At 42.3% G+C, this 20,000-nt stretch overlaps 1 protein-coding gene across 3 annotated transcripts in view; it reads right to left on the bottom strand.

Moving 5' to 3' along the window:
- The window catches only part of bcl11ba (BCL11 transcription factor B a), a 46,654-nt gene that overhangs the window by 7,139 nt on the left and 19,515 nt on the right, over positions 1 to 20,000 (bottom strand). For 2 of the 3 annotated variants that reach the window (XM_062440034.1, XM_062440035.1), the window contains exon 3: positions 19,884 to 19,931. The exons of the other annotated variant lie outside the window; for it this stretch is intronic. In XM_062440034.1, the coding sequence (XP_062296018.1) occupies positions 19,884 to 19,931 (48 nt within the window). The remainder of the gene's footprint in view (positions 1 to 19,883; positions 19,932 to 20,000) is intronic. 3 annotated transcript variants of the gene reach the window in all.

The following is a 20,000-nucleotide window of genomic DNA, read 5'->3' as shown; positions in this document are numbered from 1 at the left end:
TCTCTCTATCAGTGGAAGTGCGGTCTGGCCCTATGCCTGTGTTTTGTTTGGCTCATGTCCACACATACACAAACACACATACACACACACACACACACACACACACACTGGCAGCACAACCTGTTTGAACGTGTGAGAGAAAAAGAAAATGCGTGCTGTTGAAGATAATAAAACTTGTATGCTTTTTTTTTCTTCCACATTTCTTTGAAAGGGTTGATCATTTTATGGGCACACTCAAACATACACACGCTTATATATTTTGACAGCTGAAGTGTGTAAGAATCCGACATTCTAAATATAATGTTTTGGCTTGTGTGTGTATGTGTGTGTCTGTGTGTGTGTGTGTGTGTGTGTGTGTGTGTGTGTATTTTCATGCATACATTTATATCTGTATTTCCTATCTGAGACACTACATGGTATTGTGTGTGTGTGTGTGTGTGTGTGTGTGTGTGTGTGTGTGTGTGTGTGTGTGTGTGTGTGTGTGTGTGTGTGTGTGTGTGTGTCCTCCAGCAGCAGCCATATGGAGGAAAAACATCCAAACAGAAACAACACGCAGTGACAAATAGACTGGCTTCCATCCCAACATCCATCCATCCATCTTTTTATCCATCATCCCTCCATCCTTCCGGCAGCACTTGCTTCTAGGTATTCTCCCCTCTGCGTTCCTCCTTCCTGGTTCGGTTTCACACAGCATAAAACTCTCATTACCGACTGATTCCAGTTTTCACTATGATTCAATTTGCTATAATTACTGTGGCTGCTGCTAATATATAAAAAAAAAAAAAGGAAAGAGAGAGGGAACGGCTAGAAATCCGGTGCGAAGGTCAACTGGCAGTTAGCGGCGTTCATTTTCATCTCAGTGTATTCATCTGGGGCGGCTAATGGCCCAATTTTCTCCCCCTCGCTCCTCAATAAATATTGCTGGAATTACAGGTTAAATAGCTAAATTAAATCACAGCTATTACAGATGAGGGAGGGAGGAAGAGAGAGAGAGAGAGAAGAGGAGGAAGAGAGAGGGGGAGTCAAATATGTACAATTACGGAGGAAGTGCAGATTGCCGCGGAGTGTCCGATTAATGTAGCGAGCGTCGGAGGAGCGCCGTCGGATTATTGCGTCAAATTATTACATACATCATTTTCTCTGTGGCCGGCGGCCGAGGAGAAGACAAACACAGAGAGAGAGAGAGAGTGGACTGTGGAAAGAACCGGAGCAGAGTTAAAACTGACTCATCTTTCATCTTTAAACTCCACTTACACGGTTGCTCGTGCTTTCAATTTACAGTTTCTTATTGTTTGTGTCCTCTTAAGTCGCTGCTATTGGTGTAATGATTTACCGCAAAGCCTCATTGCTTTTTAAGCAAAAAGACAAACTGTGAATTGAATCACTTAGAACATGATTATACTAATGTGTAAAACTGAAAAGCCTCTAAATGTACTCGACTCGCGAGGCTGTTTTCACTCACCGAACTTACTGAACTTACTACATTAAAGAGAAATTAGAGGCTTGAAACTTGATTGCCGATGTTTTTGTAAGTTCGTGGGAAAGCAACATTCAAAAGCTTGGATTCACCTAAAAGTGTTTGCCTGAGCTTTGGGAAAGTCAAGAAAAAAAGCTGTGGAAAAAACTAGGAAGAGAACCTTGAGTTTGGAACATGTTATCACAAGTTTGACCAAATGATGTAGTTCTCTATTCATAGAAGACACTCCGGCTTAAGTGGACGAATACACCACATTGTTATAATATGGAGATAGGAGGATACATCCTTAATACTTAACTTTTAATTATTACATATATATGGTGTGTCTTGAATAATTTCTTTAATTGGTTAAGCGGTGTACTACGACTGAGCGTCATGGATGAAATCATAATCACAAAGAATTACTTTATATCATGATTTAGAAAATGTAGCAAAATCATGAAGAAAATAATCAAACCAAAGTTTTGAGCAATTAACTGAATTTCACTGTGTCAATTGGCTTGTGCTATTTGATGTAAGATTTATTTCAATTGGGTCCAGTTGTCAAAATCTAGTTTTAAAAGCTGGGGGGGGGCATTTTTGCCCTGAGGCCCTGTAGCAGGTTAATCCAGCCCCTGTGTGAGACCAAAACTCTTGATACGTGTAAAACTTACACAAATGATATTGTTAGTTTTTAATTACAACTGGACTCATGATGACATTGTATCATCACAATATGATGTTGCTGAAAGAAGGTGACTGATAACAGCTAATGATAAGCAACTCTTCAACTGGTCAACTATTTGCTTGAAAATTAAAGGAAGAGGAAGAATATTCCCCCTGTAAATTATGGAGAATTTTACCTCTTCAAGACTCTAAAGATGATTAACAGTCAAAACAATTTGAGAGGGGACTGAGTTGGAAGACTCACATTAATTTTTTTTTTTGTTACCACAGAAAACAAATCCAGATGCTGCCTGCAACCTCCTAAAAATCTCTCTTAGATTTGGGCAATCAGTAGTAGATGGAAATGGCGAAATTATAGCATGAAGGATTAAGATGAAAGCAGGAAAGAGGAGTGGACAGACAGAGAGGTGTCCAGGTATTCTGAGAGGTTAGTTGAATCAAAATGAATGACCACAGCTCTAATCCTGCCTCGTCTAGCTTCTCTCTTTCTCTCTCTGTCTTTCTCTTTGCATTTCATTCCATCCCTCTGGTTACTGGTTACTGTAGGACTGCGCTCTCCTCCCCCTGCCTCCCTCCACCTTGATCTCTCAGTCGAGACGGCTTACGATCGGCGAACAGCACAGTAGCCCCCCCCCCGCTCCCCTCCCCTTCAATCAAAGGTGGATTAGAGACCTTAGCTTGTTTGCATACAGGAAGTGCAGCAGCAGAGGGTCTTGATGTAATGGAGGCCAATGTCAGCGCTGAGGCATTTACATACAGAACAAAGCTGACATGAGCCAAGGGTACAGTGGCACTGTGAGCGTGTGTGGGTGTGTGTGTGTGTGGGTGTGTGGGTGTGTGGGTGTGTGTGTGTGTGCCCCTATTGGCCTTTCATTGCGCTTATAAAAAAGTTTCCTGACATTTTTTATTTTTTTTTGTGCATTATTAAGCCAGCGGTGTCATTAGCATGTGTATGATCTCGAGATACACACACACACACACACACACACACACACACACACACACACAGTAGATTCCTGACCTTGCATGGCTAATGTCTTGTTTATCACTATCATAGCACGGCAACAATTAGATGCAAATCAGACAGCGGATATGTGGTGTGTGTGTGAGAGTGAGAGTGTGTGTCTCCATCTCTGCAGACCCACTGTTACATCTGTACAGTAAGAGCAACAGGAATATGTGTGTCTTTTTTTCTTGCAGGGTGTTAAAAAGTGTTTATTTGGTGTGTGCGTCTCCTCCTAATTAGATCATTTTAAAAAGCAGAGCTCATTTGGCGCCGAGTTCCTAGTATTCTTTTAGTAGTCTGTTAGTTTTGAATGAAGTGGTTTAAGCGCAGGGTTTTAACGTCATCCGACCGGCTTTTTAAATTGTCTTTAATAGCTCGCGACTACAATCACTACAGGACCACACAGCAACTGCTTTAATTAAATCACCCTAACTGTACGGAAATGAAAGTCTCGCACTTTTTCCTCTGACAGCGAGAGTCAGCATAGGCTTTATCTGCTGCGTCTGACTCAGTGATTCACTACAGCAGCGCACAGCTCCTGGAGCTCCGGTTGGCCAGACTAAACTCCTTCTGGGGAAACTGAGTCATCTCTGAGCTCAGCTCACCGCAGATGCTGTTGGCTAAAGACCAAGAGGCAAACCCCAAACTCTTGCTGCTATACAGGCTGTTACTGTCAGCCTACATGCCACGAGCTGGGTTCTCATCCAAGGTGTGTTTTCTTTTTTTTTCTTCTTTTTTTTTTTTCTTGTTGTGAATTATGATGTGTCGAATGTGAAAAGCTGAATGGAAAAATTCAATATTTGGTTTTGAAAAATGTTATGCTCATTTGAAGCAGGGTTTTTTCGGGTAGGGATGTGAGTAAACCAGGAGAATAAAAAGTGACACATGCTTTTTTTTTTTTTTTTTGCATCAGCTGAAAAGTTCCTCATGCCTTTTGTTTGTTTTTTTGGGGCTATAAAAAATCTCTCTGAAAATCAGATTGTAACATCAAGGTTGCGTTCACACTGACATTTTTAATAAAGCAAATAACTCAAAAGCACAACTACAACATAGCCCTTCTCCACTGTATGTTTTCTAGTTCATATATCTAGATAAGATGGTGAATTCCAATAAACTCAAGTCTACTCAGGGGGTTAAAAGTCACAGATATTAGCTGTAACAGTAGCAGCACCAGGAGGGTCAAACTAGATCAAGTTCACAGCTAAAAATGAGTAAAGATGACAAGAAAAGAAAGCATTAATGGAAATAATGAATATGGAAGAAAAAACAGTGACGAAGATATGTGATTCAAGCACGGAAGTTTTTTGTATGTTAATAAGTACTTTAATCTAATTTATTCATATTTTCTAAATATTAGTTAACGTGATATCGATTGAGGGGAAAAAGGCAGAACTCAATAAGAAAATTGATTCTGGTTTGATTCTTACAATATACCTGTGTATCTGCGTCAATCTTGTGGCCATTTTTCTGACTCAGGAACAGGAAGATGACATTCCTCATCTAGCCTACAAAGCTCTGATCAGCTTGATTGTAATGACAGCAGACCTATTTAAACGGAGATGTGTGTGGTGTATCTGCTGGTCTGGATCTAATTTAGAAAATATCCTCCATGAGTAGAATCCCTGCTAATGTTTTTTTTTATGTTGCAGAATTCTGTGATATTTTTTGCTTCCGTCCACTTTATCTGATGGAAATCTGCTTAATACATTTTTTAATTTTAGCAACATCTCAAAAGTTTTCATGAAAAGAAAACTTGACAGTTGGACAGAAGCAAATTGAGCGAGTGCTGGTATCCAACTGAGCCGGTTGATCTCAACAGGACCGACCCAGATGAAACTGTTAACAGGTAGCGTCAAACGAATCATCGCGAGCCCGCGTTTATTTTTATTTTCTCGCTCTCTCTGTAACTCTTTGTCCTTTAACTCTCAGTCTACGCAACCTTCTTTCATCCCAGCGTGTGTTGAACTTTAGCATTACCCCATCTTCTCTGCATGTTATCCAGCCAACAAAGGATTATCGTTGTGCAAGGTGTGTGTGTATGTGTGTGTATACAAGCCCTGACAGTCACGGCAAGACAAGAAGAGTAGGGAGGGGGGGGGGGGGGGCTTTGACATTCTTATGAATTTTAAAGGAAGGCTTAGCTGATCATAGCCAAATTAGAATGCATTTAGCTCATTAGGGGGAGAGGGGGGAGGCTGAGAAAGGGGGAAAAAAGCACTCCAGTCCCTCACACCACATGACAGAGACAAGTAGTCCATAGTGCTAGAGTCAAAATTAGGAGCTGAGATGCAATCCAAAACAAACTGCCACTGTGTGCGTGCGTGTGTGTGTGTGTGTGCGTGTGTGTGTGTGTGTATGTGTCTGTCTGTCTCTGCGCCCTGTTAACAAATTAGAGGGATTACCAGAAGAGAGTGCCAGAGCATACCAGCTAATCCCACACACTGGCCCGCACCACTGCACCTGGGGAGTGTGTGCATGTGTGTGTGTGTGTGTGTGTGTGTGTGTGAGGGGTGTGGTGACAGGAGGGGTCTCTGTGTACATTTACATGTTAACCAACGCAAGTGCTTTTAAATGTGAGGTTGTGCAACTCTCACTCGTGTACAGTGTATTGCGTCCTGACATCCATGCTTATTTAGGGGTAATTGTCTGTCTGTGTGTCTCCACCCTTGTCTAGGTCCCCCTTAGTTCCAATGAAGGTCAACCTTAATGCTACAACATGTGATATTTTGGAGAATATTATTCTGCCAACCAGTTTCAGTATCCAGCATTTTTGGGAATAACATGCATATCGGACAATAGTGTACTCCATGATTTATGTCCAATGCCAGCATTCAGTGGTATGCATGAAGCAGTGTCCCATCTCTGTTGCAAAAGGATGTCAGGGTGGTGGGTGGGCATGATTTTTATGCAGATTTTTTTTTATTTTTACTGTAACTGTAACCACCTAGTTGGAAGCTGATAGGAAGGGTTCTGTAGAAGCCTAGAATCATCCGATAGTGATTAGAGTCCAACTGATATATTAGTCAACCGATACCATCGGCCGATATTGGCCTAGTGTTTATGCTGCCTGATGTGTGCCAAAATGTTTTTTTAAAGATATATAGGCAGCTTTAAGTTTATTCTTAAACTGTAAAATATCATGCCTCCACTACATTTGTTACAAGTGTTCGGTAACCACATTTGTGGAGAGAAAAAAAGTGTTTATGTATATATGAGATTATCAGCCAATATATTGATATCGGAATTGTTATTCCCTAATAGTACAGTATGGGTCGGATCCTAATTCTGATTTTTGTTTTGGACAGTTCTGCAAAAGCATGGACTACGTTCAATAACAATGTTCATTTACGTTTCTAAAATGTTGTTCTCTACAGTAACTGTGTACAGTGTTGTAAAAGGTTAGGGAAGGATAATGGCTATTGTGTTAACCATGGTTAATGCATGTTAGTGCTAGATAAACAGTTGTGGTTATAGTGCATAAAAAGACAGAAATTGTTTGCGAGTCTCTGACAGGACAAGAACTTTGGTCTCCTTGATGATCACCACCCACACCCTTACTTTCCACCTCACTACATAAAGGGCATCCTACTTCCTGCACGAGCACCGAAACACTCCTTTAACCTTTAATCGTGTAGAAGTGTTCAATCATGTGGAAGTAATTCTAGGATACTGGGCTGAATGTTTGGGTGTTGATGGACAAGAATTAAGCAAAATATTCAGTTTGATTCAATTCAATATGCTGTTTCCTGTACAAAAGACTTTATATATTTAACTCTAACCATAACCCTTGACTTAGTAGTAGCTTCTATAATTATGGTAATTGTGTGGTTTTCGTTTTTTGATTGTCAAATTAAATGTAATGGTTGGACTAACCACACACAGCCTCTTGATGAAGGCAGAGTAGATGAGAACATTTGGTGGAATAAACAGCATATGGAAGAGGAGTTGTGCGACCTGATTGTGATTTATTTCGGTGGCAGGATGTATAAGATGATCGCTCCCTTACCGGCCGTGCCGAGGCACAGCAGATCTTCGGCGTTCACGGCTTCTCTGTGCAGACTCAAAGTGGGGGTTTTTTTTGTCTTTTGAGGTTTAGTCATTGACATCTTGTCAGGTGAAGAGTTGGCTTGGTCTCTGTAGCCACAATAGAGAAACTCTGCCATGAGCCTGATTTGACCGGGACGCCCGTCCAACACATTTTTGGATCCTTCCCCCTCTCTCTCTCTCTCTCTCTCTCTCCCTCTCTCTCTCTCTCTCCTCTACGTCTCCCTGTCGCTTGTCCCATCCAAATCCTCTCCCTCCTCCTTTCCCCTTATAGAAAGCTCGTCCAAATTGCACACTGCCAAGTAGAAGTCTCCTGGAACACACCGCACACACACACACACACACACACACACACACACACACGCACACACACCAGAGCCTCATCCCAGACTATGATGTAGCATTGCCCCTCCTGTCTGAATAAGACATATTACAGCACTGCCTGACACCGACATCAAGAAGAAAAGATGTCTCTCTTTCTTTCTCTTTCTCTCTCTCTCTCTCTTGCTCCACCAGTGAACCAGACAGAGAGTTGAGTGTAATCCCAGGTTTATGAATTCAACATTATGCCCTGTGATCAGCTTCACCTTTTCAACTTCCAGAGCGAAAGCAGCGATCTTCTCTTGTAAGTGTAACCTTTAGCAGCAATTTAAATATCTTCCTTTCCCCAACGAAACGACAGAATAAAAGAAGTCATATTTGAGTTGACTAGTGTCACCTGTGGAGACAAAAGCAGCGAGAGAAGGGGTTTGCTGAAGCGGGGTTGGGGTGGGAGAGGAGGGGAGAGGGGGGGGGGGGGGGGGGGTGAAAATGAAGGAGTGTAGCCTGGGGTCTGAGTGTTATGGTCAGACTCCACTTGTTTATACAGAAATGGCAGCGAGAAGTAGGAGCGGGGAGGGAGCGAGGCGGCGGTGGTGGCGGAGGAGGGGGGGCAGGTCGAGGACGAGAGCAGATCCAGACCAGATGGAGGTTAGAGGAGGGCACGGATGGAGGGATGGAGGGAGGGATGAGGGGACAGGTCTGCGCTCGAGGCCCTTATAAGGCCGGGATGACTGGAGAGCTCTGGAAAGGCTGCAGAGCCACTGCAAAAATATCTACCTGCAAGCAGGGACACAGTGCACCTCAAGTCAGTTTCATTTAAGGACTTTTTATCACACAAGCCTTAAGGGATAATTCTAGTTTAGCATAACTTAATCTTTTTTCTTTAGTTTCATTTCTTTAGGATATACAAAGTAACTGCTGAGATGTGGGAAAACTTTGACATCCGTACAATCGTTCAATGGTCAGAAAGGTTCTACGACGCAAATTAGCCAGATTACCAAAACAAAACAACGTTTATTTCAGCACATGTTGAAATTTCGATAACAATATCTCATTTCAACTACGGCAAGTAAAGTAGTCCACTTGGGCAGTTTATCTGTGTTATATCTTGGGTGGGCACATTCAAATTTATATTTTCTATCAAGAGAGCATAATCTGAGGTTTTTTTTACCAGAATGATCACTTCAGTCATCTGTTATCTGTTTGATTTAAAGCTCTTTCAGAGAGACGTGGGTGGAGGAGGCAGGAGGAAGTTTAAGGTTTCTAGGGTAAGACTAACCAGGCGTCTTCACATGTACAACTTTATATACAGACAGTCACACTGGTTTACTGTCAGTCAGACACTAAACTGGTCTGCTTAGCTAATTATCCAGCTGTCAACACATTTGATTGGAAGAAGAGCTGACATTATGTGTTGACAGAGAATGGTGGTTAGCGTGTAACATTAGCACTGCTAATTTAGATTGATGGCTGGTGTTTTGAACCCATTTGGATCGTAAACTCACCTACAGTTAAACCGCATCCATATTTAACAAGTTTCCGTGACTGTAGCGTACTGTTATACAATCCCTGTATGTATATGTATATCGTTTACGCTAAAAATAATGCTGTTAATATGGTATGATAGGCTCAGGCTTTGAGTGGTTGATGAAGGAGGAGAAAAGTGGAGGGAAAAGGAAAGGGAAGGAGCTCCTCTGTACTCCTGTTGTCTCCACACTAACTGGAAGCAGGCCTGCTCCCATAACCACTCCAATCTGTTTTCATTTGCTGAGCTTCATACCGCCACACACACACACACACACACACACACACATACACACACACACACAGTCTGAAGCATAGTCTAGCAAGGCTGCCCCATCTCTTAAAGGAGAAATGCACTGGGTTTTATTACTATTTGAAACAACAGCTACGTGGTCACATAGTCAGTAAACAATAAGTAAAAAAGCAAGTCAGCCAGTAAAGATCATATGCACCAAAATCTGAGGAAAATGTAAAGCAATTATATAGATTTTAGTGTGTCAGATGCCATGTCCTGCAAAGGTTACACACACAGCAACATGCAGCAAAAATCCCGTGACATGCTACGACATCCACGCACATCCTGCCACATGCTACAATGTGCAGCATAGCACCGGGACAGACCGCAACATGATGCTGCACATGCTAGACAAGGACTCGCATGCTCCAGCTTCTCATAACACTATGTCACACCCTGGGACATGGCTGCGTGACATACCGGGGGGACATTTCCAGGTTAGAAAAATAAAGGTAGCATAATGACTGAAAACGTGAAGGCTTTACAAAAAAGGTAGGAGGAGATGAAGTGTTGGACAAAGAGGAACTAGAAAAACTGGAAAAACCTCTTTGTCATATGAGGACATGACTCTCTGAGAGGCCGGGGAAGGAGAGAGAGCGCGGTAGAGCCTCATATTCATAGCTCCACGGGTCATACGGCAGCCAAACACAACAGAGACATGAGCAGAAAGTGGGGGAAGACAGATGATGAGTGAGAGAGGGAAAAAATGCTTTTAACTCATCTCCAAGACACAAGTTAACAACAGACTATTTTGGCTGCAAATAAATTAGGCCTGACTAGTCCTTCGGGGTCAGCTTCCTTCCATTTTGACTGCAGGAACCTTTTTTTCTTCTTTTTTTTTTAGGAACTAAGGAACCTTATCTTCATTTCAACATGAGGAGGCAAGTTTCAGTTTTGGCCCCGGGACCATGTCTTCTACAGCTAATCCATTTAACCTGTGAGCACCGGTAACTGCTAGTATCAAAATAAAGAGAGGGAATAACTTCTTATTACAGTATAAAAATCCAATTTCCTGAAAAAGAATGAGTGAGATAAAGAGTGAGAAAAACTATGAGAGAAAGCAAAACTAATACTTTGCTTTATGTGCTACTTGAGTCAGTGAGGTTTGGGATCTTCGGCAACTCATGAATAATGACACAATGATTCTGCTGTAGTGTCATCACATGATAAAATTATGTCTTACACAAATCGCTTTAAATTTGTTATCCGTCTATTCGCCTAAGATTTGTGCTTTTTCTGATAGGACCAGAATGTATTAATGTACTTTTAATACTTGAGTTTAGCTCCTCTGGCTCCAGGAATTATTTCTTATAGATGTAGTTGAGGTGTGTGTTTGCATTTGTGTGTTATGGAGGGAGACATAAAGACATAGAGACAAGACAATAGACTATATATGCGACAGACGACTTTTTCAAGATCTTGGCTCTATAGGTTAAGAGCACTTACAGTAAATGGTCTAAGTGTACTTTCATCATGCTAGATCCACTTCTATCTGTCTCTTCACACAATTTATATGTCACAATCTCACACAAACACACATTCGTGTATCCACAGCCAGTGTTGGTCAGAGCTGAGACCACAGCCTGCTCCACTGCTCATTAAAGTACTGACCATTTAGGTCAAGGCATCCACTGCTGGATCTGTTCTGCTCGCCTGAGTGTTTCTGTGTGTGTGTGTGTGTGTGTGTGTGTGTAAGTGCTTTGTCTAGCTGTTGTAGCGCAGCTCACATCAAGCTACCCTGGATGCACTGATCTGATTTCCCTTGCTAGTGAGACACCTCACCGCAGCCAGGCAGATGGCAGTGCTGTGCTGGCAGCCATGACGAGAGGCCCGCTGGCGGCTGGTTGCACTTTATCCGCTGACCAATCACAGCTGGGCGGAGGAAGAAAATGATGCAGGTCCCGCGGTTGTTGTTGTGCGTGTGTGCATGGGTGGTCGTATAGTGCTGTAGTGTACCTAAGCATCTTGATGACATAATAATCTGCTGTGGGGCAGGGGGAGCAAAAACAATGGAGGAACTCTCTGGTGATTAAGCAGCTTTAGACTAGAGAAAGAGAAAACACTACGCCCGCCAACCTGCAATTTCCTCCCAGGTATGCCTTTTATCTGCATGCCTTCAAGTGGTGCCAAAGGGGCAGTTAAGGGATCCTGCGGTTGGCCGAGAGCGTCGCTAAATGGGCCAAAAATTAAGATGTGTGTCATGCACACGCAGAAATGTGTGAACAGACGGTTTTTTTGACAAGCATTTGTGGTCAGGAGCAGCGGAGGGCATGTGAAGATGTTTCTGGGGTTAACAATCAGCATAACCCAACACTCACACATGAAAGGAACAGGTTATGAGCAGCTTTTATTTTTAAAAACCCTCGCCACAGCTTTGTTAATCCAAAGAGGAAAGGAAAAGAAAAAGAAGGGGCAAGGATCTGCCTGTTTCTAATCAGAGGGGTTGTACTGCCAGTTGTTGTCCCTCAGCCAGCATTGTTTACTTGGCCAACCCCCAACCTCGCTGCAAACGGCAAATTACCCCAGCGATGGGCAATTTTAGCCTAACCAACAGGTAGAAAAGACTGTTCCCACATGGGGAAGGCCCCCCGATCCATAGACACATGCTCTAACTACCTAAATAACAAAGTAGATATAATTTAAATGCATTATTTGCTTTCCTGGGAAACAGGACACGGGTTGCTTTCTCAGGAGAAAAACTATGCATGTTATTGATTTATTTACAGATGGAAAAAAAAGAAGAAGAAGAGAGAGACGGCAGCAGAACAGCTCCTCTCCTCCGGCCCTCTTTTTGTTATCTGTGATGTTGCCCCGAGAAATCAATAGAACAACTGTAGCTAGCAAGCTTTGTTTATCTTTTCCTCTAAGTGAATAATTCAGGGGTGTCAGCGGGGGTGAGGCAAAGCTTTGATACAAGCGAAAGGGTTTGGTGTTCGGAAGGGGGGAGGCGTTGGGTCTACCCCTTCTTCCCCCTCCTTCTTATCCCACTCTTCTTCCCCCAAAAGTCTTGAGGAGATGAGAGATGCTGGAAACGACCAAAAATCTGGTTCAGGATGAAAAGATAGGAGAGAGACCGCCGATATGGTTTTACTGCAAGGCCACCGAGAATGTCCCTCACACCAAATAAATAGATGAATATCAGCAACATCTGCTAAATATTGGGTGTAAGGGAAAAGCCAGTAAAAGTTGGTCGGTCTACAGTGGTAAAAAGGGTGGTGCTGAGTGGTTTTAAGAGGTGGTAAAGGACCTCGAAGCCATGCTACGGGATGCTACGGGATTTCAAAAGAAGGGAAAAGGGTTTTTATCGTATTCTAAGACTGTTCTGAAGGTGGGAAAGGGTGCCGGAGGATGGGGATCGAAGCATTTTTTAAGACTGCTACTTCAGAGCGAATGTTGTCCAAACACATCTAAGGGGTGTAAAGTGTGAGAAAGGCGAAGCAAAAGGCCTGTCGTCATAGAGAGGGCAGGATGTGATAATCAATCATTTTCAAACAGTCTCTTCCCAAAAGCGTTGACGCTTTTGCGCTCATGCTCACATAAGACACACATTTATGGAAGTAGTTGCGTAAAGAATAAAAAAAGAGCTTGAGTTTCCGACATCTGAAAGTTGTTGGAGGGAGGGAGCGGGTTTCAGACACTGGTAGACGATCCGACAGGCCCTTTCATTTGAAGCGTGCTGACGTTTTAATCATTCGAGGGGGTTCACCATGGTGACTAGAGTATTCTAAGGGGTTTTAAATTGGGTAAGAGCTGGTGGAGCCCTACAGGGTGTTAAGGTTAATAAAGGGTCCTCAAGGTTTTGAAGGGGTGGGAGCTGCGGTGGGTAGACAATGTAATACCCAACCGTCCGCTGTTTCCATGACATGACACAAACAGGAAAGGTTTAAATTGCTGTTGTGTCATAAGCTTTGATTGTAAGTCGTCCCTCCTCGTGTGTAGCCCAAGTAGTGTTAGTATGTGAAACTGGGGTAGACTTAAAGCCTCCTAAACAAGGGGATCAACATGTATTTGTCAAGCTATGCCACCCTTGGCTGCGTGCACATACACACACATACACACATACACCCACACACGTGCACAAGAAGGCAGCAAACATTTCCAGTGAAGTCGCTAAACCTCAGTGTCCCACCTTCGCCACGGACACACAAAAGCCCTCAGTCCCTTGTAATTGAGGTTTAAATCCTTTCCTAACATCCCTCCATCCCTCACTCTTCACCAAACATGGATTGCGCCGACACAGGGCCCCTAATCCTTCCCAGTTTAACCAAGTGAGAAATTAGCTTTTGTTAAGTGGTGATTTGGCCGGTGCTAAATGCCAACAGCCCATTGTAGAGGAGAGGGGCAGTCATGAGTCCCCCCAACGCAGCAAAATACTGTGGTAATCCCATCCTGTCCGTGCGGCCCTGCTGGAGCTGCTGCTGCCTGCTATTGTGCAGTGACAATATTGTCAAGTTATTTTTAGACGAGAGCTACAGTTTGTCTCTCTCTCTCTCTCTGTTTTGTCCAAAGAGGTTTTGAAGCGTCCAACATGTCAGCTCGGCGAGGAGGGCTTACCGTATTTATTACCTATGTCTGAAGTGTTGCGTGTGTGTTTTGCAGCATCTACAAACCACCCCCCCCTCCTTCTCTCGCTCGCTATCTCCGACTTTACAAAATCAAATCTTGTATGCAGAGTTGTAGCGAAAGCCACCAGTGTCAGGTTGATAGACGACACAAGGAGCTGCTGCAGGATTCAGATGCTCAAAGCCAGTGAGAAAGAGCAGGGCTGTTCTGGCAGGAGGAGACAAGACAAAGCGCAGCGTCGTCTCTGAGACTCAGCGGGGAGAAATCTGCCACAGAAAATCCCTGCGACTTGGTCTCAGTCCGAGCTAAATTCAGGAGTTAATTCAGAAGAGTCTGCAATGGCAGGGTGTTACGACATAGCTGGAAGGCAGAAGATATTTTCAGGCAATAAAAAAAAAAGAGGCAGAAGAAGACCAAAGAGCTGGCGATGACCGGCGTGCCAAACATTTTTTATGGCCAATCCCGGGCCAGATGACTGTCAAGTTTATTCCCCCACTGTGGTAGGAAGATACCACAGTTCTACTGAGCATGGAGTTACACACGGGGAGTTTGATGTCTTTATGTGGAACACTATAACTCTTTACGCCCTAATTCATACAGTACACAGTGTGTAGCCAAGTTCACCTTTCTGCACACAAACAAACCATCCAAAACAAAAAAAACTTAAGTGGTATATTCCTGGAGATTCTGCTTGTTTTAAAATTCATCACAGCCTTCAGGGCTAAATGCTTGTCGCCGCAGCACAATTTCATTTCACGCTTACTTACTACCCAGACTTTCTTTCATTTATATCAATCTAAGTGGGACTTCCTGTTTAGTGTCTTTGAGGAGAACACCTTCAAGACACCACGGACGGAAACAGACAAATAATATTGTCTACAATGGTTTCTTTTTACTTAACACAGTGTATCAGGTCTTCTGATATGTAGTTGCTCCACTTTGCTATAATTATTACATTTTAATAGTTGCTCCCCAATTTCACACTATACACATTGGTATTTTGGGTGCAAATATGCTAATTATAAATTACATTTGCACAAACAGCAAATAAGCCTATTAATATCAGAAAATGCAGTCTCATACAGTGTAAATGTTTCAGTGTATTTTCCTATCATGTAGGTGTTGCATGTTAGGAAGATAAAATGTAGTAAAACACACTTTTTTTCTCCATCAAAATATTGTGAATTATTACTTTAACTGCATATGGTATGTTCTTTTAATACTTAGTTATGCCAGAATATGACACCCACCATCATTCTGTGTTTTGGAAAATGCCTATATGAGGATCACTGGCTAGTGTGTAGGGTCACTGTAAGAAATTATCATATGGAGCGTGTGTGTGTGTGTGTGTGTGTGTGTGTGTGTGTGTGTGTGTGTGTGTGTGTGTGTGTGTTTCATCTAAAAATACAGAATCCATCTGTAAACACAAGACTGGATCTGCCTCCCAAGAAATTTTCAACAAACTTAAGAGAAAAAAAAAACATTTTTGCACACATACACGCTCACAGACATTTCACGTTCACAAATTGCTGAGTAAACACACACACGCACACAAAATTGCTCAGACACAATACAGCATAAACACACACATTACAAATTAGCTCAGAGAAAAACGGCAGCGTAAACACAGACGTACACATCCACACAAAAATAAATGTGCACACACACACACACACAGAGAAAACTGGAAGCGGCAGGCAGCTTCTCTGTAAACACACACACTTGAACACACACACACACAAGCTGCAGCCTACATAGCGTACAATGGCATTCAGAATGAGTGCAGGGTGCAGCCTTTCCTGGAGGGCCTTCGTCCTGAAATATCATCATCAGCGAGTCCAGATGAATACAGAGGGGAAGTATAGCTTTGCATCCAGCTATTGTCACCTCCACAAAGCTTCCCAATCAACCTCCTTCAGCTTTTCTCCTCTCTCTATTCACTTTCACATACTACCTGCCTGACAACAGCTCCTCGCTCAGAGACACAATTGGAAACAAACTACACCTCGCCGCTTTTATCGCCTGATCTGATGGCTCAGAGTCACAAAAGCCAACACGCTATATATGAAAGCCTCTCCCATCCACAGAGGGATTATTCACCAAGGCACCTATATTTTATTCAGAGATTACATTTCCCTCCGAGTGATTATTACAGCTATGATGACATTTAAGGTGATATTCTCATGAGAGTAGATGTCAGTTTTGCTAATTTTTATTAGGATTTTATGAAATGTCTTTTTGTCACATTTACCTTATAATAAAATCATCATCTTTAACATAGGGTGTGTAAAATTTACATCTGCTTTTAAAAATTGCACTTAAACATGTAAAAGTACTCAATTTTAGGGGATTTTTAGCTTTTCAGTCTCTTTTTGTATGCTAACGCAAATATATGCTAATGCTTATTTTGTTTCACAAACATGACACAAGGTTCAAATTTGAAGAGTAAGTGCAATTGAACATGTTAAAGTACTATTCATCCACAGTATAGGGATTTTGAGCTTTTTGACAGTCTTTTTTTGTATTTTAACATACATATATGCTAATGCTAATACTTATTTTGTTTTTAAAAAATGACACAAGGTTCAAATTCAGCTAGCGAGTGCGGTAATATACACAAATTCATTGTATGGATAGTAAGCAAAGAACATCTTTTCTTAATTTCATTCTTTAGAAAGTTTTCCAAATTAAAGAGATGATAGTAGCTCGTGCTAGCTCAATAAAGCTAACTATTCTCTTACACTCTACTATAACACAGAACGTTATGTCACATTTTCAGTAGATTAAAACTGAAAACAGAGAGCTAGAGGGTTAGCATTGACAACATTAGCTACCATAGCTAAAAAGACACAAAAAAAAGAAAAGGCGCCAATTCCAGCACCTATAAAGATAACAGACTTCCCGCTGTTTGATTGACAGGTGATCAGCATGACATGCAGAGCAGAACAGAAAGCTCTTATGAGTGCCTCTCGCTTAAAATGGGAGCAAAAACAAACAAAAAACAGGAATCTTCAATATTACCCTTTAAAAAACCTTTATTCACGGCTGCCTGTGTGATTCATGTCCATCCGGTTGGAAATGCCTTTGCATTGGCCGGCTCCCCGGACTCTCCACGCTGCTAATAGCTTCTGGCTTTAATTCTGTTGTTGCATTTGAAATGAATCAGAGACCACCAAGAAAAACACACACGTACATTTTCTCTCCCTTTCACCAAGGCTCTTCATTTTTTTGCACTTTTAAGAAAATCACACATGACCCTTACAGTACATTCAAAGCCATGTGCCAAAACCACAAGCAAAAAAAAAAAAACCCAAATAAATTCCATGAATAAATACCTGAACTCTGGGGGGACCATGAAGAAAAAACTCTCTAACTGGGTTTAGCAGGAGGTTTGTTAAACCTGATCGTCCCTGTTGGGGAATTCAAATGAGCTTGTCCTTGAGGGAAAAGCTTTAAATAAATGGAAAGCTTCTAAAATCAACCTTCGCTCACTTAGATGCCATTTTCATCAAAGGGAAGATGATTTTCCAAAGCTATTAAAAGCCAAACAGCAAAAGCAGACGTCATGTCTCAGTAGCTGCTAAACCGAGTGGTTTTCAAAGTAGGGTCCAGGGACCTGTGGGGGTCCTCGAGAGGTACATTAAATACAATGTGAATCATATGGCAGTAAATCTGATTTAGAGGGGTGCTGTATCAAAAAAGAAATCTGCTTTTAAATAATAATATTCACAGCACTCACACACACATACACACACACACATTCCTAAAAAGAGGCGTATGAAAGGGGGGGCAGGGGGAATAATATTCTTATTAGAACCTAATTATCATCTTTAAAATGCTGTGAATATTATCCAATCTTGATCAAACCCGGCACAGTTTGAGAAGCTGAAAGCAAAATAAAGTGTCTGTTTGAAATGAAGAACTGAGAGTAAACAATAGATTCACAAATGGCTGCCAGCCAGCCTCTGGGAGCACGTGTGACTGAATGTGTGTGCGTGTATTTTGGTGTGTATGTGTGTGTGTGTGTGTGCTGTATGACAAAATTAGGAGGGGATTTTACTGAAAAGCCTCTCCTTTTACTCTCAACAATTAAAGGAGATTTCATAAAAGTTATGACCAGACATCGAAAGAGAGACGCTGCCTGAAAAACAAACCGTACCAATCTGCCATCTATTCTGCCTCGATAACCCCCCCCCCCCCCCCAAACACACACACACGCCTTCATCTCCGCCCTGCCTTCATCCTCATTCTAACACACACACTCACACACACACACACACACACACACACACAACCTCGGAGCCTCTTCCACCAATCTCATCCCTGACGCCAGGACATCAATTTTCGCAAGTCGCCGAAAATTACCATGCATGAATGCAAAAAAGGCTGATCAGGAGTAATTAACACGGCTTCATATGCAAATTTTATTAATGCAGAACTACAAAGTCATTATGCAAATGAGGGTTTCGTCGAGCCTCTTGACAAATACTCCCAGCTCCAGCCATCTAGCAGCCGGGATGGATGACAAGTCTGCTCACTCAGTTTAGACTGGAGGGATGCCTGTGTGTTTTAGTCTAGTTAGTGGATTAGCACTGGTTAGCGCTGGTGGCTAGCTGTGTGTGTGTGTGTATGTGTGTGTGTGCACATACATGGGCTGTGTGTGTGTGTAAACTGTGTGATTAGGGAAGTTGCTAATGGCTGCGCGGCAGAGTAATGAACCTGAGATCCAGGGGATGGAGGAGTGGGGGGGGGGGGGGAGGTGGGGGTGTAAGGGGGGGGGGGTAAGATGATATGAATATGCATGATGCTCACTGGCTTTGATGATTAAAGAAAAATTTAATATTTAAATGAGTGCATGCAAAGTGATTAACGCAGCAGAGAGAGGCGACGAGGCGAAAATCGCAAAAAGGGATTTTGAAAATGCTAAGAAGCACATGAGATGCCGCTTTGCCTTTTTATGCTCTATTAATGGCTAAAACTCTCTCTCTCTCTCTCTCTCTATCTCTCTCTCTCTGTATGTCTCTCTGTCCTGCTCTCTCTTTTCCAGCCTTCATGTCTCGGTTGGGGTTTTTTTTGCTCTTGGTGTCTGGTTTATGTCCAGGATGCTGGATTTACAGAGGAAAGGTAGAGCGTCATTTAGAAGAAGTGGATGGAGGAAGGAGAGGAAGAAGAAAATGAGGCACGTGCACACACGCGCACACACACACACACACACCCTCAAATATACACACAGTAAGTCTGAAGTTCGGAGTAGGGATGCACCAATTTTTCTTGGCTGATTCCAATTTTTTTTTAGCCTGTCCTGCCTTTTCTTCAGTTTCATATAATTAATAACATGCAACAAATAAATAAATAAATCTAAAAAAACTGTACCTGTTCTATACCATGCAAATGAATGGCCTGTGTGAAGCACTAAACATCTCCAAATGAAAACTAAATAAAGTGCAGCAGGTTTTTCTTTCTACTAAGTAGAATTCCCACGCAACAGACAATCTATTTCTGACCGGATGGTTACAAGTGTGCAAGTGCAAAAGCAAGGCTGCAGCATGGTGAGTGTATGGGGGAAGTTGTGGTGGGGAAGAAACCTATTTATGCATGTATACAGAGAAATTGAGTGTAATGGGTGTAATGTAACATAACCTGGCGACTCTCAAAATATAATCTGGTTTCATGTCTGCGTGGTAGCCGCAGTTCGACGCCAGACTGGCTAATAAAGTTAGCTTTATAGTCAAAAAGACCTACTGGTTGTGGTATGTGGTAAAACTGGCCAGTTTCTATCAGTCATTAAGAGGATGATGAATTTTGGTGAAACACAATTAAGACATGTACTGGACTGTAATATATTACTGAGTAACTTGTTAAATGTTAAATTCATTTTTTTTACACCTGCTAAACTCAGCAGCACTCTGTTAATGTGACATTTTGGGGTGTTGCCAGTAGGGTTAATATCAGTTACATCTCTGTGTTCAGTGTGGGATGGATTTTACCTTGGCGCAAGAAGTTGCAGGCGGTAACAGGAAAGAACCTAGCAGCTCCTGCAAATTAGAAAGATTTACAATTTATAGTGACTTACAAATTACAGTTTGTTTTGTCTCGTTAGCTGG

Source organism: Scomber scombrus, chromosome 19 (assembly GCF_963691925.1).
Source record: "Scomber scombrus chromosome 19, fScoSco1.1, whole genome shotgun sequence".
NCBI classification, from domain to species: Eukaryota; Metazoa; Chordata; class Actinopteri; order Scombriformes; family Scombridae; genus Scomber; species Scomber scombrus.
This window is presented reverse-complemented; position numbering and strand designations above follow the sequence as displayed.